At 31.1% G+C, this 25,184-nt stretch overlaps 2 protein-coding genes across 5 annotated transcripts; both read right to left on the bottom strand.

The window, feature by feature from the left end:
- Window positions 1-150: 150 nt before the first annotated feature.
- Window positions 151-6,735, bottom strand: LOC145192746 (steroid 17-alpha-hydroxylase/17,20 lyase-like). 2 transcript variants are annotated; one of them, XM_090072774.1, is made up of 4 exons: window positions 6,598-6,735; window positions 5,477-5,796; window positions 5,175-5,375; window positions 151-1,165 (listed from the first exon to the last, which is right to left on the bottom strand). In XM_090072774.1, exons 2-4 carry the CDS (start codon window positions 5,784-5,786, stop codon window positions 192-194), a joined length of 1,485 nt encoding a protein of 494 aa, XP_089928900.1. In that variant the 5' UTR covers window positions 5,787-5,796; window positions 6,598-6,735; the 3' UTR covers window positions 151-191. The 2 variants fall into 2 exon arrangements, with proteins under 2 accessions (XP_089928900.1, XP_089928899.1); XM_090072773.1 differs by lacking the exon at window positions 6,598-6,735 and having other exon boundaries at window positions 5,477-6,247.
- An 8,352-nt stretch (window positions 6,736-15,087) lies between these two features.
- On the bottom strand, window positions 15,088-22,186 carry LOC145192813 (steroid 17-alpha-hydroxylase/17,20 lyase-like). Of its 3 annotated transcripts, XM_090072777.1 has the most exons (4): window positions 22,167-22,186; window positions 16,994-17,133; window positions 16,394-16,873; window positions 15,088-16,231 (listed from the first exon to the last, which is right to left on the bottom strand). In XM_090072777.1, the coding sequence occupies exons 3-4, from the start codon at window positions 16,668-16,670 to the stop codon at window positions 15,264-15,266; spliced, it is 1,245 nt and encodes a 414-aa protein (XP_089928903.1). In that variant the 5' UTR covers window positions 16,671-16,873; window positions 16,994-17,133; window positions 22,167-22,186; the 3' UTR covers window positions 15,088-15,263. The 3 variants fall into 3 exon arrangements, with proteins under 3 accessions (XP_089928903.1, XP_089928902.1, XP_089928901.1); XM_090072776.1 differs by having other exon boundaries at window positions 16,394-17,133; XM_090072775.1 differs by lacking the exon at window positions 22,167-22,186 and adding an exon at window positions 20,938-21,275 and having other exon boundaries at window positions 16,394-17,133.
- Window positions 22,187-25,184: the final 2,998 nt, after the last annotated feature.

Below are 25,184 nucleotides of genomic sequence, written 5' to 3'. Positions count from 1 at the left end.
GTAATTAAATTTTGTTTTTTTCGGTTCTAACATTACTCCATAAGGACATTTATCCTTTCTGAATTTCTTCATGAAAGTTATGAAAGCTCAATTATGGAACTTTTTTAAAGATTCTAAAAGTTGTGAAGATTTAAAGAAAAAGAAAGAAAGTCTTACAGTCAAAATTTGTTTGCAACTAACATTTAACATTTTTAGACTTCATTCCTCGGAACGACCAAGACGTTGAAGTCATAAGGTGTGCAAGTCAGTCCAAGACGACCATCTAAGCGTGGTAACTCTTCGTCAATCGGTTTTTCAAACCGAAAGTCTTTCACTAGTCGTGAGATTAAGATAAACAACTCTATCTTTGCCAACGTCTCCCCTAAACAATTGCGAGGTCCGCTTGAAAATGGCAAAAATGCTTTCCCTAGTTTATAATTGAACTCCCCGGATTCGTCCAGCCAACGTTCGGGATAAAAACTCATGGCGTTTGTCCAATGATTCTCATCGTGATGAATACTCCATAAGTTTGTTATTATTAAAGCTCCTTTCGGAACGGATTTACCACAAATGCTACTGTTTTCCATTGCCTTGTGTGACACTCCTAATGGTGATACGGACGAGAGTCTCAGTGTTTCATGAATTGCGGCTTGCACAAGGTGAAGCATTGGACGATCATTTAAACACGGATAACGCTGACCTCCCGTAATATTAGCAATTTCATTGTAAAGCTTATCTTGGTACTCAGGCCAATGTAATAGATATACAATAAACCAAAGAACTGTGTTTGACGATGTTTCTGATCCAGCAATTATAAAATCGTTTATAAAAAACTCAATGTTATCGTCGGTAATTTTCTCAACGCGACCTTTTCCCATTTCTGCATCTGAGGAGGCTTTTATTAAAGCATCAGTCATGTCACGTAAGTTGTTTTCGTCATAAGTATTTCTATGTTCCTGAAGCTTTCGCCGCAGAAATGGGTCACGAAGTCGTTGATATTCGGCAATGTTTTTTGAGGCAGCCGTGGGAAGATAGCGCAGCCATGGAATTGAAGAAATCAGACTGGTTATATAAAACGTACGGACAATTAAGTTTGAATATCTAATGATATCCTGAAACTCTTGATCATCTTCTTCATACCGATGAAAAATGAGGATGGTGCAAATGATGTTGAGGGTAGATAGTTCTTAAAAAAAAAGAGAAATTCTTTACTTTTTTTAAAAGTCAAAAAAATAATTTTTTAAAAACAAACTTTTATTTTTTAATGATATATTTTGATTAAGTTGTTTAGAAAATAAATATTTTACTCATTTTTTTCTGAAAATAGAAAATGTATGATGTCACATGTAAACATACTTCACTTTTTTGATATCGCGAATTTATTAATCAATGTCAATAAAAGTAGCATGAGAAGGAAATTATCATATTATAAAAAAAGAATTTCACAAAATTTATATAGTTACAACCATAAAAACGACTATTAGAAGAGATAATATATATAAAAATAAATAAAATATAATCTATATCAATAACATAACGATTATTGATATAGATAATAAAAGAAGAAGACGTCATATGAATTTTCTTTGTTCAACATTGTTCCAAATTTTTGGAGTTACCCTAACCTGGCTACCCGAGAAAACCCTTTGGTGGGGTGATAGAGCATACTCCCCTGACTTCAAAAATGTAACCCCTGATATCTGAAATTGGGAGATGTGAGAGAAAGTCTAGTTCTAAATTTGGTATATTTCCTTCAGCTATTCCATCAGTTAGCCACCTTTTTACAATATTTCGCTGAAAATCTTATAACTATTCATTCAAGTTTGACAATAAACAACAGTAGCAATATGAATTCACTTAGATTTACGCAAAGAAGCCATTTTATAGCAATAAACTCTACACATTTTAATAAAGATAAAAGTTATTAAAAAATCACCCCAGCCCTAACTTAACACTAAAGTACTGGTAAAATCAAGTTAATCCTGACGAATTATAAAAAAAAAACACCAAACAAAGTGCATTTTTCCTCATTTTTCAAAATGTCTTCTTCACGAAATCATGAGAAAAGTAGAAAAGTAATTTGTATTCTCTGTTTTAAAAATGCATCTAGAGTTTTGAGTGACTTTTTGAGGCATAAAATTATAGAAGTAATCAAAAAAGGGGTCGATTTTGAAAACCCCTGTTTTCCCTCTGGATATTATGAGATTTGTCGGATATCACTGAGAAACAACATCGATGGAATTCAATGCAATATTACGGAATTTTATGATTTTTCAACAACCAATATTTCTAAACAAACTCGGTATTTTGTTCATTGTAAATAAGTTATAAGTGAAGCAGCACGGGTTAATGGTAAACTCAATGATCTATTAGCTTAGATCTCATTATTTGAGAGCCTAAAACCGTCATCTGTAGCCAAGGAAAGATGCTCTTCTTATTTTTCGATAATTAGCAAAGGAAAACTTCGCAACTGCACAACAACTACTCTTCGTGAATATCTAGCTGAAAATGCTTTAAAGAATCAGCTTGCAACAAACTTGATTGCAAAAAAGGCTCTTTTTTTACCTCCATCATCTCCCCGGGGTACCCTTCAACTGAAACAACCACAAGGAGAAAGTCTTTTTCCAGTTTTCTTTAGTAATATATACAAAATGATATATGTCAGCTGTTTCATTTCAACTGACTACAATTCAATTTTGTAATTTTTTATCAAATCGTTCCCAGGATTATCCCAAGCTTTGCAAATACCAACAATATCTACTTACCTAACAGCACAAGACCTGGCACAAGTTCAACTAAATACTAGGTTGTCAAATAACAAAATGATAAATCATCCACTCTGAGTTCTGTTGCAAGTGAAAGACTTGTTGAAGCTAATTTTCCAACTAAGTTTCAAAATCTCGGGAAAAAACTCTCAGATAAATTTCCTGCAACAACTGTTCTGTGCGACATCAATAAAGAGCAAAGATCTTTTCGTACCGTCGTTAGTTATAAAAAATAAAAACGCATCCGTGAGTTTCTTTTGGAAAAAAGATCGAACTCTTCAGTGGACCTCATCACAAAGATTGGATTAGATGGTTCGCGTGGGTTTTTGAAGTCAGTTTTAGAATCATGAAAAAGAAACCTGAAAATAATCAAGCTGATTCATCAGGCCTCTAGTTGCATCAAAAGTCTTCCAAAGACTCTGATAAGAAGTGTCAAATGCTAGTAGCCGTAGGAGAAGATGTGCCAAAACTTATGATAATGTCAAAACCATTCCTAATCTTATTCAAGCACAGGGAATTCAGTTTGTTGCTTCATGTGACGTGAAAATGGCCTGTATGCTTTGCGACCTTCAGTCTCATTTTAATATGCGTCTATGCTGCTGGTGTAATATCAGTGCCAAAGAGCTGGAAAAATCAGGCTCTTCTCGGACAATAAGCACACTAAAAAGGGCCAATGAAGATTTTTTGAAGTCTGGATGAGATGTTAAAAGAGCCAGAAATTTATCTAATGCTGTGCAAGCCCCAATTTTGTTCAAAGATTTTGACAGTCTCCCAATCATTGATACTGTCGCTCTTTTATGGAGCTCCACCTAATGATGGGTGTAGTTAGCCACGTCCTCAAGGCCTTAAAAGTAAAATGGCCTGAAATTACTGAATTATTGACTTCTATTCATATTTTACCTCCACCTTTTCATTGAGGTCAGCTTGCAGGTCTACAGTGAAGTCTTCTATTCATATTTTACTTCCACCTTTTCATTGAGGTCAGCTTGGAGTCTACAGTGAACAATGCACTGAAACTCTTCACCACTTTTTTGCAGGTCAGTGGCAGAGATTTGAGAGAGATAAAAGTAATTATTGTGATAAGAATATTATGTTCAACTTGATTTTCAAAATCTAGAGTTATTGTGCTTCATTATTTATCTGGTTTAAAAATTTATTAGTTTATCATTGTAGCTGATATGAGTGAGTATAACAAACATTAATGATGTAACGTATAATTTATTATGAAAAATTCAGAATTTTAGTTAAAGAATAATAAAGTTTTCCAAAGGTGCATATCTTCATTTTTATAGCTCCTCATTTATTATGAGAAAAGTTCATCTAGTAAAAAGGTAAAAAACGGCTCTCATCAATAATTAAAAATGGCAAAAGCTTACCAAGTTTTGAACTCAATTTTCTTCGGCATCTTCCAGTGCCTAATTTTGGGATTTACATTTTTGAAGTCATAGGGGTATATCCTATTTTTAACCCACCAAAGGGTTTTCTCGGGTCTGCCAGATTACTTCAACTCAGATAATTAGGAACAGTGTCAACAATGCATTTGCCAGTCTTTAGTGAAATCTTTAAGACGTCATTTTAGCGAAATCTTTAAGACGTCATTTTAGTGAAATCTTTAAGACGTCATTTTAGTGAAATCTTTAAAACTTCATTTTAGTGAAATCTTTAAAACGACTTTTTAGTAAAATTAGCTTTGAAGATGATGAAAGCATTTTAAAAGCAAAAATAAAGTCAAGATTTTTCTTGAATAGAAATCTAACGGCTAATATCTTTATGTTTTATCTTGGCTGTGCTCATTTAGTGAGCTGGATGAGTTTTAAAATACCGATACACCGCCTACAAACGTGAAGAGTGTTGTTAACCGGTCATGTTAACAATTTTAGCTCGCTTCTGGGCTTCAGAAGTTTTTTCATTCGAAAGTTTAAGCATCCTACTTACAATTGTGAATATGTCAACAAAATCAATCACATGGCGCGTAGGAAAAGATCAAAGGCGAGTCAAAAAGCTTTTGCTGGCAATTATTTTTCTTATCCGATAATCGACGAATATCGATAACAAGCATTAATCATGGATCAGTGCGCTTATAAAGAATCAACAATTATTCATAACTTTTATTTTTTTTTGATAAATTGTTATTTCGGCCGAAATAGTCTTGCCGCACTTAGCAATTTTTTTTTTATAAATAGCAAAGTGAGGATATACAACTGATTGTTCTCTATCAGTATCAGTTGTAAAAACAATTGTAAACGAAAATTCAAGATTGCTCGGCATCAAGCATGACCGTATAATCATTGCATATCTTGCATACCAATTGCTGGCAATCGACAGCTGGTCATGTTTATCAAAAATATCCGAAAGCGAGCATAAGCAATTACTATTAGATTAACGATTAATGGTTTAACAACAAATGCCAAAAGAATGGTTGATGCTCACCTAACATTTTACGTAAAGCTACTGGTTGTCCATTTGTTTTAAACAACTTCTTATGTAAGTGACCGCTCTCATCCGCTGCCAGTTTTTCCATTCCTGTCAACCCATCTGCGTATGTCTTTAAAGAAGAAGATGCGAGTTTCCTTAAGGTGTTGAAATGAGGACTAGGATTATTGTTGATGATACCGTTAACAGCTCTGTTATCTGAAAAAGTTATGTTTACAAATTTTATAAAAAGATAAAAAAAAAGTTGATTTAAATCAAATAAAAACACAGATTAAAACATGATTATTCAACATGCTTACTTGGAAGATTTCGACGACCAGCAAATATTGAGCCTTTCTTAATCAAAACTTCTTGAATGCCTTCTAAGTTGTTTACAACAACGTATCTGGTTGAGCCAATACTGAAGCCAAAAACATCGCCATATATTTTTCCAAGTTCAATAAACCTTTTATACGGCTCTCCTTTACGTAACAAATGGATGTTTCCAATTATCGGTAGAGGTATTGGTCCTTGTGGATAGCTCCAACATTCGATAAGATGTTTGATGTAAATGAAAACAATGGAAATCAACGGTGGAAGCAGAAGAGCGCCAACGACTTCAACAAACATAATTTCAGTTCTTTTCTCAAGAACAAAAAAAAAATGTTTTTATAAAAATTTCTTTAATATTCACATGAAGTCACAGAAAGTCACAAAAAGTCACAAATAGTCATAAAAATAACTAATAAGCAGTTTATTTCAAGCATCAAGCCTAAGCTTTGTCATTTGTTGAGAAAGTTGTTGTTTGAGATTATAAAACGCTTTTATAATCTCAAACAAAAAGCGTGAGAATTTTAATAGTTGAATTGGAGTATGGGCAGAGATTATTAAAGGTTTAATATTTCAATAGATTTTATAATAAAGTTTAGAAAAGGTTGTTCGATGTTTTCTCTTTCGACTAAGGAATGGACAAAATGTGTCATAGTATTATACTGCACTGTTACTCGTGTCGAAGTTTGGTTTGTGACCTGCGAGTTCGCTAGGTAATTTATATAATCTTAAAAAATCGTAAAAAAAAAGCAGAACAAAATGTTTATAAATCAAAGTTGAAAAGTATATGATCACTTTTGTTAAGATTAGTTTACAAATATTCGAAAAAACTAAAAAATTACAAAGGAAAAAAATTTTGGAAACAAACTTGTTCAGAAGCATGTCATTCGGAGGATTTGACCCATAACCATATTTAACCAAGTATAACCCAATATAACCAAATAAAACCAAATATAACCAAATATAACCAAATATAACCAAATTGTATAATTTAATAATGTTTTTAGAAAAATGCAGTTTCTGCAGTTTTTTAAAACTTTGCCTCATTAAGGATACTATAAACTCGTTTGTATGCATCAGAATAAATGGGCTGATTTAGAGTTTTGCTCACCTTAAATTCTAAAGCCTTTTTAAGAATTCTTTTCGAAATGGAGACTTGTTTGTAAAACGCTTGTTTTCATTGTCAAAAAGCTATAACATGTGCTTACGAAAAGCAAAAAAAAAATACAATTAGTTATAAAATGCGCAGTTCAATCACAAACAAAAAACTCAGAATAATAATATTATTTAAACAATCAAAGAGGGTTTAACAAAGCTTATGAAACTTGCTGCGCAATTTCATTTTTTTGGGTGAGTAAACGTTAAGAGCCTCTGTTTGTTACACTTGATTTAGTCATTCCAAGTATATTTAAACCCTTGGCTTGGCATTCCGAAATATTTGCTTGGTGTTTTACACTATGATGGTGGATGTTTAAATCATCTCAGAGGATATTTATATCATTGACGAGGATATTTAAATCATAAGTTCCTAAACTAAGTAGTGTGTTTGCCAGTCACATTTCAACAGCTGTGAAAACTACCATTTCGAAACCAAGATGTTCTAGTGTTTGTTTCAAAATATTAGGTACAAATTGGCTGCCAACAACTCTGGAAGCTTCTGACTGCGCCTTAAGGTGACAGAAAATTTATTTCATGACAGGGAGGCTCCTATAGTAAATAAGTTAGATTCACAATTGCCTCAATTTTACCATGAACTCTTCGTTAAACTAACAAAAGTTAATTGTTTAGTTTTTCTTATGAAGAGGTTTTCTTGGGTTGAATTTTAAGATTGCGTTGGGTTTTGAGAAGAATAGAATCATAATGAGAATAAAAAAGCATATTTTTGCTAAAGCAATGAATTGGTGCGTGACCATTATCTAGAGGTTTTTAAGCACTATAATCTCTTACACCTATGATAGATCGATAATGTGGATGCAGGAAAATTAAACTTTTTCATATCTGTTCCTTATCATATTGAAATAATCTTTAATAGTATAATAACTAAACGCGTTTCTGCTTTTTTTTAAGATACATACCTATTATTTAAGCTATAGTTCGTACCTATTATTTTTTTTTTTTTTAAATTACGAACTATAGCTTAGAAGAACAAAGTATAGCTTAAAAAATAGTAGCGCAAAGTTCTAGTAAATACATTTCTCAAATAACTTAATGTAGTTTAATATTGTAATATAATGCGATAATGTAATGTGATATTTTATGATAATAGAGTATAATTTGATGGTATTACAATAGAAATCTTAAAAATCCAACCTGTTTAAACTTTAGAAATTTTATAAATTGATTTTGTATTGATATCCTATACCAGTTTTAGCAAATGTAGAGTAAAGATAGTAGTATAAGGTTCCGGGTAATATGATGATTTTTCTCTGACTTGAATGTATCTGTTAGAATAAGTACGATTCCTTAAACATTCCTGATACGCAAATTATGAATTGCTTAAACTGTCAAAATCTGATTTACAGAATGCTTGCAGTCTTGATACTCCGCAGACTTGCTATTCCGTAGACTTGATATTGCAAAGTATGCCAGCTGTTTGAAATCATGGAAACGAAATAAGAGTTCAAATAATTTCTGATAGTTCTTATATTCGTCAGAATATTTTTTCAATGGGCAACGCATAGATACGTAATACTACTGACATGTGCTACAGCCGACGCTTTTTACGACCAAGACGTGTTACGACCAACACGAGTTATAGTTAACACGCGATAGCAGCAAAAGTATCACTTAAATGGCGATCAAAATCCACTTGCTTACTAAATATACTTATTGCGCAAGCAATTCTAGTGACAGAAGAACTTTGAAGAATGATTTCATTAAATACAAACATGACAAAACAGAACTTTTTATTTATCTTTCAAAGCTGTTTATTTTAAAAGTATTGACCAATAATTGTGCAAATTTCAAAATAGAGGGTGAGTAAGCGGGGCGATAAACTGTTTTGAAATATTACCAGAAAGTAAATGAGTTTCCACTAACTAAATTGTTGTTATTGTTGCTGTTTTTTTTTTAAATACCAATAAAAAAATTGTCTTAATTATACTCAAACTATTTTTTTATGAAATTATTAACCTTTTTAGCAAAATACGGATTTGATTAACATGATAACGAAATCCGTTGCAGTATGTGAGTTGATTAAAAAACGTTATTTTTTAATGCCTAAAACTCAAAACACGGTCGAAAAACTAAAAATCTCGTTTCATGGGATAAAAAAGTTAAGAGCTGTGTAACGAAGTTTCTGTTTTGAAAAAGTGTGGTGAAAAGTTAAATGCATCTACTCACGATGGAGTTGCAGTAATGCAAAAATATAGATGTATAACTCATACAGAAACTTAACTGTGCCACAATCACGGTATTCAACTGGCCGTGACCGATGTTTACTACAAAAAAAATCATTAATCTGCAATAGCCAAACATGTTTGAGTGACTAATCAAACGAAAAAGAGGGCTTTTAAAAGCGGTGAAGCAAACGAATCAGATGAAGATAATGATTCAGATTCATTTTAGCGATTATATTATAAGCTATCGAATCGCGGCGACATTTTTTATAATATCATGGAGAAAACTGCTCACGAAAGCAGCAACAGAGTATTTCGAGGTACCATCTTCGCACTAAAGTCTGTATTGTAAAATTCAAGTAAAGTGATCATGTTTTTTAAGTTGTTAACCGTTCGCAACTCCATACTACAAGAGCATGTTTTCGAACAAGAAAATGAAAACTTGATGCTAAAACTTCACATTAAAACTCAGTGGAACTCATTAGTTCCTATTACTGAAATGATGGTAAAATTGGAACCATCCATTGAAAAAGCAATTTTGGATATTGGAACAAATAGTTTTTACTAGGAAGTCGATTTTAAATTTAGAAGATATTTTAAAGCCTATTGAATTATTAAAGTGTTAAAGCCTATTGAATTGGTTGTTAAGAAACTTAGTAAGGATAACTCAATGATTTTAACCAGTGAAGGTTTACACACGTTTTTATTGAAAAATCTTTATGAGAAAACGTTTAATTTTAGTGTAGTGATGCTAGATTCACTCAAATAGCGATATGATGAACGGCGCAATAAAGATTTAGGGTCACTAATGAGATATTTGCAAACCCAATTCAAATATATCACAAAATAATTATAGCTTCAAATATTCATAAATGTTTTTGAATAATACTAAAAAATAAAACAAATTAAGTAATGAAAAAAGAAAAACAAACCTGTAAATTTTTAAATAAAGTTTTCTAATGATTTACCGTATATACTCGCGTGTAAGTCGAGAAATTTTGGACGAAATATTTACTCTAAAACAGCAATTCGACTTATATGCGGGTCAGAAAAAAAAAAAAAATTTATTCCAAGAAATTTTTTTTCGTATTTCTTATTTTTTGATTAAAAAATGTTTATTGAATTGCTGTTTTATTGTAAATATTTCGTCCAAAATTTCTCGACTTATACGCGAGTATATACGGTAGTTTTTATGTTTCTCATACCGCGCAATACCAGTATCGGTATCGAAATATTTTAAATACCGAAAACCGGGGTTAAAATTTTCAGGTGTTTTCGAAGCCCTAATTATTTAGTCATAAATGGTAATGCTTTTTTAGTGTGCTTATGCTGTATATTCAAAAATGTTTGATAAATTTTCCAGATTAATTATTAGAGTCGATCAAAAAAGGAACATTTAATATAATAAACTTTTTTTTGGTTTAAATATCTTCAAGTGATGACACAGGTTTTGATGAAGAAGATTCTATCTTAGCTTATCACGAAGAAGACGCTTTTATCCCTGATGACAATAATGAAGTTGTAATGATGAAAATCAAACATGAAAAATTGAATTTTTTCAACATCATTTTCAACGATCTTCGACAATATCTCAACCCATGGGTTTAAAAAATTTCTTGCTTGTTCTATTTCTTTCCATTCTCGTAATCGCAAATACTGCATTATATTTGCATATAATCGCAATAACAAAAAAAAGTACTGCATATAATCGCAAAAACTGCATAATAGTTGTTTAAACAGCAGTATTAAAAAAAAATTAATAATTTGCCAATTTGTGAGTAATCAAATTATTCTTTAAAGTGCTTTTTTTGTTACCGGAAAGTTATACCGAATTTCAAACTGAACTTTGACTGTCTCTACAGTGATACTTTCGTCTGCTAGCATATCTTGATTGCAACTCGTGTTAGCCTTTACACGTTTTGGTCTTTACACGTGTTACCCGTAACACTTGTTGGTCTTTACACGTGTTAGCTGGAATATGTTTTTGCCTTAACACGTGTTGACCGTAACATTCAAGTAACACGTATTGACGTAAACACCTATTGACCGTAACACGCATTTTCCATGGCATATGTTTGACGTATTACCTGTTGGCCTATGCGTAGTTCAGTATAAAATATTCGGTCCATTACAAAAGTTATGAGAACTCATTTGACCACTATTTTCGCTTTAAATGTTTCTAACAAGAAGGAGAACGGAAAATTGCAAAACCAATAACTCTTTTTATGCTCAGGAACTCTATAATATAAATTCCACTACCTAGCAGCCTCCAGCAGAGGCTAATAATGATTTAAACGCAGTACTCAGCTTGCAGCAAGCACTGTTCCAAAATAGCCGGTTCGGAAAACAATTTAGTGACTTCTTATCCATCACCGTGTCAGGGTTCTGAATTTATATCAAAATCCATCGCTTTTGTACATCCCTCTAAATTTGTTTCCTTAGATTCTATCTTATCTCCATATGCCATGTTTATGACTCTTTTTCCTTTTTTCTTTCTTTTTCGTTTTCCCCTTCTTTTTTTGCATCTGTTTATAATTCCAAGTTATCTTCTGTTGTTTTTTCCATACCCATTTAAAAGAGTAGCTGTATCCCTCTTCTTTTTATTGTTACCACGTTTCTTTTTTTCTGAGAATTTTCTTGAAGCATCAATTAAAATAAATTTGGAAAAACAGTACAAAACAATTTGTTACAAATTATTCACACTTTTATGTTCTTAGGATACCGTTGAGTCCAAAAAGGAATTCATGAAAGAATGTTCTGGTCTTCCAAAGTAGCATTCTTTGGAAAAATAATCTGCAAATTGCAATAAAACAAAATAAAATTCTATAATAAGACATGAACCAGAAAAAATCTGCGCGTGTTCTGACGTGGTGTTTACGGAAACCGTACATCATTTAAAATAGCTAATTGTTTTAAAATGTGATTGTATTAATGTTGTTCAAAATTTAAACAACTGTTATTAAAACAATTAACTTTAATTCAAATGTCATCAAATCAAGATAAGAAGCGAGAAAAAATTTTGCATTTTCTCGTTGAAAATCTTGGTGTATCAAACAAAACAATTTCTAAAGAGCTGCAGATTGCTTTGAGAACAGTGCAGAGCGTTGTGAAACGATTTAAGGACACTGGTACAGTCATAAGAAAATCAGGAAATGGAAGAAAAAAATGTTTTGTTAGACGAGATCTTGGTAAAAAGGTAAAAGATGCCTTAGACAGAAAACCGGAGATTTCTGTTCGAACATTAGCGAATAAATTTAAGACAAGTGCTTCCTCTATACAAAGAGTAAAGAGAAATTGTGGTTATAAATCTTATATAAAGAAAAAAGTTCCTCGTCGTGAAGAAAAGCAAGAAAATGTCGCAATTCGATGTTCAAAGCTGCTCTATAAAAAATTATGTGCTAAAAAATCTTGTTTGATTATTGACGATGAAACTTATTGTGCTGCATATCTCTTCCAGGACACCAATATTATTCAGCAATTAATCGCAAGAAACTGAATTCCAAATATAAATGCATTGGAATGCAAAAATTCGCTAAAAAATTCTTAGTTTGGCAAGCAATTTGTGAATGTGGTGAAAGAAGCTCTTGTTTTGTGACTACGGGAACAATTAACACCAAAATATACATAAAAGAATGCCTCAAGAAACGTCTTTTGCCGTTATTAAGAACACACACGGGTAACCCGTTATTTTGGCCCGATTTAGCATCATGTCACTACTCTGGGACAACTTTAAACTGGCTTAGAGAACATAAAGTAGATTTCGTTGAAAAACACTGCAATCCACCAGATTGTCCCGAACTACGTCCTATCGAAAGATATTGGGCTCTTGTCAAAAGAAAACTAAGGTTCAATGTAAAAGAAGCCAAAAATATTAAAGACTTCAAAAATAAATGGATGAGAGCTACCAAGAAAGTCCAGCCGAAGACTGTGCAAAAGCTGATGTCGAGTGTAAAACGCAAAGTGCGTGCGTTCTCACGTACAAAACTTCACAAACTTTCTTAAGTGAAATTTAAAAATATTAATATATGTACTTTCAAAATATACATAACATTAAATATCGAAATACAATTGTTAGATAAATATCCTTTGTAATGTCCGCGCAGATTTTTTCTGGCACATGTCCTAAATTCAATATTGATGCAGAGTGCACATTTTTTTCATAAATCACGCAAGGTTGTTATGCGACGGAATTACGAGGGATTACAAAAAGGTCAGCAGCAAATGTTTGTAAAGACCTTTAAACGGTTATATATAGATGTAATGTTTTACTTTTGTATTCGAAATATTCATATCATTATTTTTAGCAATATTTAAAAAGTGAAGTTGATTGACGTTTATGAAAACCTTTAGGTGTGCTTTTTAAAAAGACAATCCAAAAAACAAGACGATTTCATCAGTTTCGCCCAATCATCTAATGATACTGTAAGCTTTACACGAACACGCGAGAGTCAAAGTATATCAGGGTGTTTTACATTAAAGAGTGTGAGAAAAAGCGATGCAAATTTAAAATCAATACATTGAAACTGAATGTTTTCTATTTAAACCATTTTCATTCCTCTTCTTGGAGTGGTGAAAGAGACCGACTTTGTTAAAAAAGAGTTAAAAGACATATTTTCTTATTACAGCAGTTGTTCGCTTGGTCTCTGTAAATAACATACCATTTCTTTTGAAGCACCAACTACCATAAATGGGATTGTGTACACTTTAAATAAAAATGCCATAAAGAATATATTAACAAACAATTCGTTGATTTCAAATATATAATGAAAAATAATAATTATAAGAAAAAAACCGTGATTGTAAAAATGAATTCATTTAAAAACACCTTTTTTTTTAGCTTAAGAAAGTAACAATAGGAAACCCTTGTGATGTGAGTGCGATGTGAAATCTTTATGATGTGAGTGTGAGCAACTAAACCATTTCTCAGCCTTTAGAGAGAGAGTTTCGCTATACTTTGTAATAGAAAAACTTTTTATACATAAATAGATATATAATCATAATTGCAAAGTGATTTTGGCTGTTGTCAAAATTGACTTTGATAAAACCAACGAAAGGCTGGGTAAAGCTAATTTTAAATACTAAAACTAAATATACAGTTTTTTATTTCCTTCTTTTCAATTTAAGCAATTATAACAGATTTCATGACTTCGAATTCACTCGTTCATACTAACTTCGAGCTAATCAGAGAAATTCTTTAAAAAGTTATTGATAAAAGGACAAATTTCTTTTTTACGGCAACAGCAATTGAGACTGCCATGTTGATTCAACCCCATCTCCATAGCGAATAAGAACTGGATTATCGAATTGTTCCGATTTTTTTTGTTTTTATCAATATATCTCAGGTTTCTAAAACTCAAGCAATTCTGAAACGCATGATAACATGACCCTAACATTACCTTTTTCCGTGATTAACTTAAATGCTCATTTAGTGTTTTTACGAGTAATTACGGTTTTTTAGTTTTTCTATGTATGAACATTATTTTATTCCCAAATATAAAATTTGTTTACCTTGAGAAAATGTTGCCATCTCGAAGTTTATAATCCTTTTCCATGCAACTATGTCCCGATTAACAAATAGTATTGATGCAATAATGAAGCGAAAATTTGCGTCAATATTGATTACCAATATCGGGCCAATATTGATTAACATTATCGCGCCATTATGGTTTGCTACTCGGGTTCTTAATTAAAATTACCTAAAACTAATAATCGTAAAAAAAACATTTCTCACAATGTTGCTTATGAACTATCAACACATTTGTATACAATACGTAGTTTGTCATTTTTGAAAAATGTGTTTAACGCGTTTAATTGAATAAGATTTCTGTATTGAAAGGTTAAAAAGAAATAATGTGTTGTTATTTTTTTCTTGAAATTTTGTCTAAATGTATAAACAATTCAGATTAAATGCTTAAGCATTATAAACAATTGTAAATGAATGAAAAAGAAGTTTGTACTATTTTTGTTATCATTCGCAATATTTTTAGTAGAAACAATCCATTCTTAAGGAAACTCAACACTGCCTAAGACCGTTATACTGATCATTGAGAAGAAGCATTTACGATATTCCCCACATTTTATCCAAAAACGTTCAAGAAATTTTTGTTTAAAGCTAGCTTAAAATTGTTTTAATTGAGTTTTAGATATTCTTAGTAAAGAGAAATAAAGCACTCACTCGCTAGTGACAAAAACGACTAATAGTGTCGTACCATCACTGTCATTATACATCATCATAAACCACTGCGATAAAAATAACACAAATGTTTACATACTGTTATATGGTATAAATACTAATAAAGCATTGTAAGTTACAAACCGAATTCTTGTAAGATGTCGTCCTTAAATAACGTCATTTTTATTTAACAAATGTTAATAGATGTCGTTTTTATTATCGTTCAAGCCTGCGTCTTCTTTTTGTTTTTCGAAATACTTTTGAAAGCTATATTTTCGTCTTTCTTTTTTCGAGAATAACTTTAAAATCATATGGACGCAATGTGATACCAAACTGGCCTTCGAGACTTGGTAAGTCTTTCCCTTGGACAGACTTGAAAACAAAGTTTATTATTAAACCAGAGATTATTAAAAACAGCTGGTTTTTAGCTAAGTTCTCTCCCAAACAAACCCTTGCGCCGGCCGAAAAAGGTTTAAAATACTTTGGGGAAGTAGATTTAAAGTGTCCATTCTCATCTAGCCAACGTTTGGGATCAAACTTATTTGGATTATTAAAGTATCTTTCGTCGTGGTGTAAAGCCCATAAGTTTGTTACCACTATTGAGTCTTTTGGAATATTTTTACCACAAATATTACCATCCTTCAACGCTTTATGAGCCAAACTTAGTGGAACAACTGATACCATTCGTAGAGTTTCTTGAATAAATGCTTGTAGCAAGTGTAGGGAATGTTTTTCAGCTAGTGACGGATATTTGTAACCTACAGCTTTAATGATTTCTTCATAAAGTGCTTGCTGATACTCAGGCGAGTGAATAAGATATAAAGCCATCCAACAAACTGTTAAAGCCGTGGTCTCGGTGCTTGCAACAAGCAGTTCTATTAGCAATAAAGTAATGTATTCCTTCGCAAAATCACCCTCAAAGCTCTCTTTGTTTGCTGAGAAAAATTGAAGCATGCTGTCAGTAACATCGCCAATGTCTACTTTGTTAAACTTTCTCCAATGAGCTTCAACTTTTTTTTCAACCCATGGATTCAAAAAATTTCTAGCTTGTTCAATTTCTTTCCATTCTTGCAAAGGCAAATAACGCAACCACTGTATAAAAGTTGTTTTGTCTGTAATGCCAGAGTTGTCGAGCAGCAGTTGAATACTTTTGACCACATTTTGAAACTCAGAGTCGTGTTTTAAAAAGCGCTCATTAAACAAGTATCCACAAACTACATTAATGATACAAAAATCTAAACAAAAAGAAACAAAAAGTTTCCTGAAAATTTGGTATCATAAAAAGATCTTTTACTGTTTACTACATCAAAAATGTAACATAATTTCGGGATGATCTATTTTTTTATTTCCCGAGTTGGTTTTGAATAAAGAAAGACAACAAAAGCAATCAAACCTACCGACTTCGCTTCGCAAATTAACTTCTTTTTCCGAACATAAAAGTCGCTTACAAAGTTGCTCTCTCTCCAACGCCATCATTTGCTCCTGTTTACACAGCCCGCCTGCATACTTTTGAAATGAGGTGTGCATAGCTTTTCTCATCGCTTTTAAAGATGGTCCATAATCTGTGTGCGATAAATTTTTATACCCCCCTGTGAAAGCGTTTGAAGAATGTTCGTTCGGTCTACCACCAAACGTGGAACCCTTAGTTATCAAAGCTTCGTGTATGCTTTCCATACTATTGAGTATAATTAACCTCTGCGTACCGATGCTCACGCTAAACACGTCTCCATAATATTTGGCTAAAGATGCAAACGTTTTGGATGGGTTTTTACCAAACTGATGAAGGTTTCCTATCAAAGGTAACGGAAATAATCCCCGGGGGTATTTAGTACAATTCCATAAATGACGCAAATAATCAAACAGAAGACATAAGCACACTGGAATTAGAGTAATGCATATTACTTGCGATATCATTTTTTTTTCTTATTGTTTGTAAACGTTCAGCCACAGTAAAAAGGTTTTAAGGAAACGTATAACAGTGTGTAATACTTTTCTACCTGTTAAAAATTTATCTTCTTTGACTTATTATCTGACTTGTTTGACCGCACTATTTGCATACTTATCTTCTCTCGGTCTGCCTCCTGCACTTATGCATCAATCTTTTGCCAATTTATCTGCCTGCCTAAGTCTTTCAATCCTTAAAAGATAAAATAAAACTTTTGTCATAACAGAAAATAAAGAGTATTTATGAAAAGGAGTTGCATTTTTATGTGCCAATATAGGGAATCAGTCTTTATCGAAAATTGTACTTTAAAAAACAAATAAAAGAGTAACAAGCAAATAATATAGTATACCTATACAACATACCAATAGAGCATACCTATACAGCATAACTATAGAACATACCTATACAACATATCTATACAACATTCTTATACAACATACCTATATCTATGGTCAGATTATTCTAACGGGAATTGAAATTTTCAATTTTCATATGATAGTTTGTAGCGGTTACTTAACCGAAAATGGAGTTGCTGTTGTTGATCATGTTATATTTATTAACCATTTTATAATTAATACTTTCATTTTCCACTGATCACAGCTCACCGGTTTTTATTTTTAGAGAAATTTAAAAATTTTTCTTTTTCCGAAACTGTTTATCAAAAAGATTATCAAAGTTTTTAAAAATTGTGACGTTTAAGTTTTGCTCCATTTATTTCAAAGTTTCTTTAATTATTGATGGTTTTCTCAGGCCAGTAGAGACTATAAAAACAGGGCCAACTTAATATAGTGAGCTTGTATAGCCCACATATGGTTACATGAAGGAGGGGTAAGGTTATTTTTCCGGTCACCATCCTTGTAGTAAATTTTTTTATGGGTTAGACTTTTTGATTCGCTTTTGCTTGTGGGTAACATATCCTTTTTAAGTTGTGCTTTTTTGTCAGCTTTTTTTCATCTTTGTATCAGATGATTGCATTAAGAGTAATCAACCAAATGACCAATGAGCAGGAGCTCTCCAACTGAATTTCGTCAATTTTCTTATTTAACTGTTTGAATGCGTTCAAAGCCTTAGATGTCAGCTTCGTGTCAACTCGGCAAAAATTAAAACGTGAATTTAAAATGATTGCTTAACAATATATTTAGTTTATTATTGTTATATTTACATGAAAAAACTTTTCCGGCCACATAATATACATTGACTAGGAGCGGATCCAGGGTGTAGCAAGTGAAGCAATTGCCACAGTCAATTCGGACTACACTTATTATTATTTTTTACACACATCTATAAAAAATTATATATATATATATATATATATATATATATATATATATATATATATATATATATATATAACTTTATTTGTATATGTAAAATAACAGAAAAACTTTAGATCAAATTTTGGCCGTTGTCATAGCTTAACTAATTTCACTAAATCGAAAAATAAAATTTTCGTTAAAAAAAAACCGAGTTTTTATAGGGTTTTGTCTCTCCTGTTCATAAATTTTTGTAAGAATGTCAAACATTTCGCAGCGTAGCTACTTAATTTTGACTGGGAGTGAAATAAAATGGCAAACTATGTGTTGCAAATGTAGCAAAATCCTGTTTGTCATATTTTCAAACAACTCTAAGCTTACCCCCGTGCATTTATAATAGTGAATAGATAATTAGTATCACCTTTTTATTAACGAGGAGATCTTATATAAGAACTAAAAGTCATTAACCGAGAACTTGTAGCAAGTGTAGCAAAAAACTAAAATTGTACTTGGTTGAATTAATATTACTTTGTATATGGTTTATAAACTTTTTTAATGAAAGAAAGGGAGCTGTATCAAGCGTTAAAAGCAAACAATCATTATTTAATAGATCAGATTAAATTATGTAACACCGCCAAATTAAACAATTTCTGCCAGCAAAACTTTTTAAATTTTTGAAGGGTATCTATATCTTAGGAAAAACAACAAAAAACAAGGTCCTCCGTCACCTAGTTACGCCACTGTTGTTGTGGTTCTCTGGTTTTACTTTTGCAACAGTCAATATTTTTCCTGGATCAGCCACTGTTGACTCAGTAGGATGTTAAAGACTTATTTACGAATAATAGCGCGTTGAATGTTTACATCGAGTTCATAGAAGGTCATGAGAGCATAAACGTGGCTCGATATACGCAAATCCGAATTCGTGAGAGGATAATAAAACTTTCATTGTATGTAAAAACGTCCTCGTGAAATTGCTTCACTATTATCGATGGGTAAATCAAGCCTGAATGATATTATTACAAAATATCATAGTGGATATATCATTGTGGTTTAAAAGACCGTCTATGTTGTAAAAGACCAAGGAAAAAATCAAAAAAGTAGATTGTATCATTAAACGCAAACCAACTGCACATGTCAAAAAACTGCCGAAATAGCAAAAAGGAGGAAAGCCCAGCTAATTTTAGTCGTAGCACTGCGATCAATGATGTGGGACTTTTTGGTACTGTAGGCATTGAAAAATCATTAATCAGTAAGAAGAATAAGAAAACCCACTTAAAAGTTGCTTTATAGCACCTAAATTAAAGGAAGATTGTTAAAAAGTAGTTTTCTCAGACGAATTAAAGTTTAATTTTTTTGATAAAGTCGGTACACAACTTGTACGACATCCTGTTGGCAAGAGAAATAAAATTTGCTCTCAAAATCCAAAGTAAAACACGGTGTTGGAAATATGACGGTTTAGGAAATTTTCTCTGTGCAATAAGTCCCTTGATCATGATGAATTGAAATATGAATGCTGCAATTGACATGGATATTTCAGAAATCAATTTCTTATCTTATACTACAGAGTTTAAGATTTCAGCAGGATAATGATCTAAACACACATCCAATTTGTTAAAAACAGTAGTTTTCTACATCAAGGAGAGTTTTAAGCTATTCATCTCAATCAGGGGACTTTAACCCAATAAGAAACTTATAGAAAGTGCTTATAAACTTATAGATTGTCAAGTGAAAAACCATAAATATTCAATAAAGCAAATAATAAAATTATTCAAGTCATTAAAGGAAGAATGAGACAAAGTTTCACTTAGTTGTATTAATCAAGTCAATTTCACATCGTTGTGTAGCTGTTATCATTGCAAAGGGTATGAGCTAGAAAACGTTAGCATAGAAAACTAATTTAAATCTATTATAAAACATGTGGGTGAATAAGTTTCCTTATAGTACAAAATGGCGGGAAACTTTTGGTTAATATAACAATAACTGTAATACAAACATTCACAAACGTAAATATTATTCTTTTGCTATGTTATTTTGTTTCCTACTTTTTCTCATACTAAAATCTCATTGTGATAATGAACTTTTATTCTTTTTTTTTTTTTAAATAAGTTAGAGTAAGAAATATCACTGGCCTGAAACTTTTGTATGTTACTGTGCGTAGTACAATTCAACAATAAAATAGGCCAAGCATTAGACAACAAGAACTAGAACCTCGGTGCAATAAAAATTTCAATGTTTGAAAATGTTTCTTTAAAAGATTCGATGCGAAATTCTGAAAAATTTCTTCAACTTTTTGAAGCAAAATTTTCCGAATGAAAATTCTTTAGCAAATAAATGAATGTTGTGTTATATAAATAAAATGTTTGTTGCTTTATTAAAATAATAAAAAAATAAAAAATAACTTACATAATAGAGTAATACTTTAAACTTTTTACCAAAAAAAAAAATATTTTTCCGAATTCACTTCTTAACTCTTTATGGTTCAGAATTAATTTTTCTTCTTGTAAAACTTTTTTTAATGCCCTTCGCACGTTGAACAAATTATATAAAATGATATTATACATAAAATATCGCTAAAATTTGTAAAATCATCAAAAAATGTGTTTTTTTGCTGATAGCAAAAAATGACAATATTCAAACATCGAATAATAATTTTATTCAAACATTAAAGCGAACGCAAAGCTTTGGTAAAATTCTAAACACTTTAATGACACCAATGAGCAAAGCTGTCAAAGTAAAAAATCACCTTTAGAAGTTGAAGTTATGAAACAGTTAACTTGAACTTTTCGCTTTAAGCAAATGTGTCTCTAAAGCAAACGGACTTTTACATGAGGAGTGCTAAAGTTCAAATGTTACACAACTTGACTAAGTTTTATAATTTAGCATTCTTTCAGTAAACGCTTCAGCACCATGGTCTTCCGTCAGTATCCGTCAAAATCAACATACGTCATTTATGACGGTGCTATTGCTTTTAGATTAAGATTATTTTCATAAAAACTGTCCCCTTTCATCACAAACATAAAAAATATTTTTTTAATATTTCCTAGAAGTGTCGACGTCTAAATTGACGGTTTTTTTCTAGATTTTTTTTGGAAATCTCATGTTTAAAAACAGAATGAATATGATGTAAATATTTTACTAATTCTTTTTTTTAAACATCTATTTAATCCATTTCAGTCAGAAAAAAAAAAAAAAAAAAAGAAATTGAAAACAAAATTACCGCGGTGTGACCTAACAAAGTCCTATGCTTTAAGAAAGTCCTAATTTAAGAAATGACAAATTTCGTGTACATAAGAATAAACATTTAGAGAAAAAAGTTTAGTTATTTTATCTAATTAGATATCTAGTTAAAACAACAAATTTATTTTCCGCAAATGTTTCTGTTATATATACGAAGCTTGTCATTTCTTAAATTAGGACTTTCTTTAAGCATCGGACTTTGGTCACACCGCGGTATTTTAAGAATGTTTTTCTTAAGAAAAACAACGTAAACACCACCCTCACCAACATAAACACCACCCTCACCAACCACAACCACAATTCTCAGTAGGATTGTAAAGTAAGATTTTTTGAAAAAAGCCTCTATTTTACAACAGATTTTGATACATTTTTTTAAAATCAACTATAAAATTTTAAAATTTCTACATTTCAGAAAAATATAAAATGTTAATTTCTTCTGTTGATAAGAATCAGGTTCCAAAATAAACAAAATTTATAGGTTAATTAACGCGAATTATATAAAAATTATTAAACGAATATATATATATATATATATATATATATATATATATATATATATATATATATATATATATATATATATATATATATATATGTATATATATATATACATACATATATATTTATATATATATATATTTGATGATTTCATTAAACATTATATGAAAATTGGTTAAAATTTTACAAAATCATCAAAAAAATTTTTTTTCTGTTATTTAAATAAAAAAATACAACCTTGTTTTATAACCTCGTTGTTTTGATCTGGTTTTAATCAAAATTAACTTGTATGACGTTTTTATACCAGATTTTACATGCTCGAAAAAATGCTTTCGTAAAACACCCTCCCCCTCTCTCTGTTTTATTAGTCATTTAAGAGATACTTTCGATTTGTAATGAGATTTTTGAAATACGTAATGAGACGTTTATTAAAAACGAAAAAGTTATAAATGGTCAAGATTATCAAACAGCCCTATGAACATTTTACAAAGGACCAATTTTTCTCAATTAAACCGCTCATATGAAAAGTAAAGTCACGTGGTCAACGAATTTCAAATCTACTCTTTATCTCTTCAATTATTATCAGCCTCAATATTGCTTCATTTCTTTGTAGAAAGGTATCATGAGCTGGTGATCCCGCATGAAGCACTTGAAGACAAACTTAATTAAATGCAAAGTTGCGCGCAACTTTGTGGCTGTTGCGCTAAATAGTTATACGGTTATAGGCAAGATGTTAAGAAACCATATGTTCCACTTTGTTATTAAGAAAGAGAACTGAAAAAAAAAAAAAAAAAAAAAAAAAGGAAAGAGAAATAATTGAAACCAGAGAAAATCAAGTTTAAGCTCTATTTCGAGAAAATTTGGGTTTAATTGTTGAACAGAGAAGAGACGGTGGAGCTGGAAACATTACCACTGTAAATGCGGCCTGAGTTTCCCATGGGAATGTCGAAGTAACAGCAGAAATCTTTAATGTAAGATTGATGAAAACATTTCAATCGATTGGGGAGTTTTGTCTTGTGGCCTTGCTGTTGATGCTGAAAAGTTTAGAAATTTCTTTTGTAAAACCTCAAGAATTAATTTTGACAAAACAATTTCACGGTTTATAATCCCACACTCAACACTCAAAACCTACACTCCACAAAATCTTTTTTTAACGGAAAAAAAACAACCTAAAAAATCTGTTCTACCTGAGGAAGCAGGTGAAGAAAACAACAAAACCCTTCGGAATTTTTGAATGTACCATTCAAAAAGAACTTGTTGGTTTGATGAAATGTCTCGTTTAACAGATTGCTAGGTGTGAGTGATATAGGAAATCAAAGGATGTCTTCTGAAAAGCACAAAAACAAGGCTAAGAAAAAAAGGTCTTTGTCATCAGAAATCGTTTAACTTTTGCAAACACCTGTACTTGACCTTTCTGAAAGTGAAAGCTTGAAAATGACAATGAGGAGGGATTTAATCATTTTCTCAACAAATCATTGCTCATTATTCTTTTTGTATTATTGCTCATTATTCTTTTTGTCAGAGGCAAAAAGAATAATGAGAATTGCACATCATAAGCAAATCGATAAAGTAAAAAACTTCATTCTTGGGAAAGAGTGCTGCTGGGAAACTAGATTTAAGTTGGTGAGGGGGTGTTGGGGCATTACAGATGTCCTGTAATCATGATGCCCTTAGTGGTCGTATTTAGAATACCTCAGTGGTTGAAGGGGATTTAACTTGATTATATTTATTTAAAATGCGAACTAAGGAAAACTTTGGAAAATAACTGAAGAACGACCGACCAGTCAAAACTTTGAGTCATTAAAAAACAATAAACCATTTAAGGGACAAGAAAGGAGAATTAATCTACAATATGATTCTTCAAACTGATCTTCTTTGATTTTTTTTTTTTTTACTCTCAAAGACCAGAGCTTTCTCTAAATAGTCGATTTCCCCGACACTGTGTTCGACTTCGACTGTGTTCGATTGTAATATGCAATAATGAAAAGAAATTAGTTATTAGTTAGTTGTGTCAGGCACGATAATATTTAGCAGGGTTAAAATATTTTAAATATATTGTAAATATACCATGTTCAATTTGATCATAAGTTGATATTTAAGAAACGCAAGTAAATTCCTCAGTGTTTTTTTAGTAAGGGAGTTTTTTGCATTTCGCAACAACAGCGTAAATATGTAACCTTGTGGTGACACAATAATCATCACTAAATTCATTGATTCCATCTTTTACTCAAAAATTTAATCTGCAATTTCATCAATTGGTCATTTCAACACTGCTTGGTCTATATGCTTTCCAAGCACCCCCATCAGTATTTATTTATTTAACAAATATTTATACAGGACATAAGTCATTTAAGAAAACTATAATCTGTCAATATAAATCTTGTAAAAACAATAAAATCAGTTAGAAATGTAAAGCTTAGTTAAAAATGATTTAATATTACGTAATAAAGGGTTGGTAAGCTTAGACGAATAGGAGCTATTACAGCTCTGGATGATAGAAAAGACCTCCCAGTGGGCACAGGACGTCTATGGACGTCCGAAATAGTCTAAGTAATAATACTTCCAAAATAGTACGTCCTAGAACGTCCATAGGACGTCCACATCTAAAGGAGGTATATTATCTTCTCCGTGTTCTACTTTTACACATGCGTAAATGTAAATCATTTTAAACATGGTACAAAAAATATTTAGGAAGGTCAATTTATACTAAAAAACTCAACTATTTTAAAAAATTTAACAATGAATTCTATTAACAGAAGAAGATTAACTGGATAATAAGTTTTTATATATGGTTTATTTAATTCTTTTTATTTATTCTTTATTTCTATATAATTGTATCTATGGACCTTTAAGGTCATATAAATTGATATACATATATTTTCTAAATTTAATTCAATATATAAATAGGTACATATACCTATTTATATTGACATGTTTACAACATCTAAATATAAATAGGCAAAAGGTGAACTTGTGCCTATTTATTTATTGAAATAAATTTAGAATATATATGTACAATATTGTGCATATATATTCTAATTTTATTTTAAACAACATTTTTGTTTGAAATAAATATTTTATATGTGTGTGTGTGTGTGTGTGTGTGTGTGTGTGTGTGTGTGTGTGTGTGTGTGTATTAATATATATAGATATGGATCACAAACGATCATTGAAACAACAACATGTTTCTCCTACAAAAAGGTTTGATAAACTTATAAGTTATCATGAATAAATAAGCTATCACTTATTCCAATA

The sequence above is a fragment of the Hydra viridissima genome, unplaced genomic scaffold, assembly GCF_058129835.1.
Source record: "Hydra viridissima isolate aposymbiotic clone 2 unplaced genomic scaffold, HvirCarnegie_v1 scaffold_15, whole genome shotgun sequence".
NCBI lineage: Eukaryota > Metazoa > Cnidaria > Hydrozoa > Anthoathecata > Hydridae > Hydra > Hydra viridissima.
Note: the sequence above shows the minus strand (reverse complement) of the source record. Positions and strands in the feature narration are given on the sequence as shown.

Bases quoted from the DNA above. Each gene is read 5' to 3' on its own strand.
- LOC145192746 (XM_090072774.1), bottom strand. From the start codon at position 5,786: ATGTTTGTTGAAGTCGTTGGCGCTCTTCTGCTTCCACCGTTGATTTCC. The intron at 5,376-5,476 runs GTAAGCATGTTG...TAACTTTTTCAG, and splicing joins TGGTCGTCGAAATCTTCCAA to ATAACAGAGCTGTTAACGGT. The intron at 1,166-5,174 runs GTGAGCATCAAC...TTTTTTTTTAAG, and splicing joins AGCTTTACGTAAAATGTTAG to AACTATCTACCCTCAACATC.
- LOC145192813 (XM_090072776.1), bottom strand. From the start codon at position 16,910: ATGATATCGCAAGTAATATGCATTACTCTAATTCCAGTGTGCTTATGT. The intron at 16,232-16,393 runs GTAGGTTTGATT...CTTTTTGTTTAG, and splicing joins TAATTTGCGAAGCGAAGTCG to ATTTTTGTATCATTAATGTA.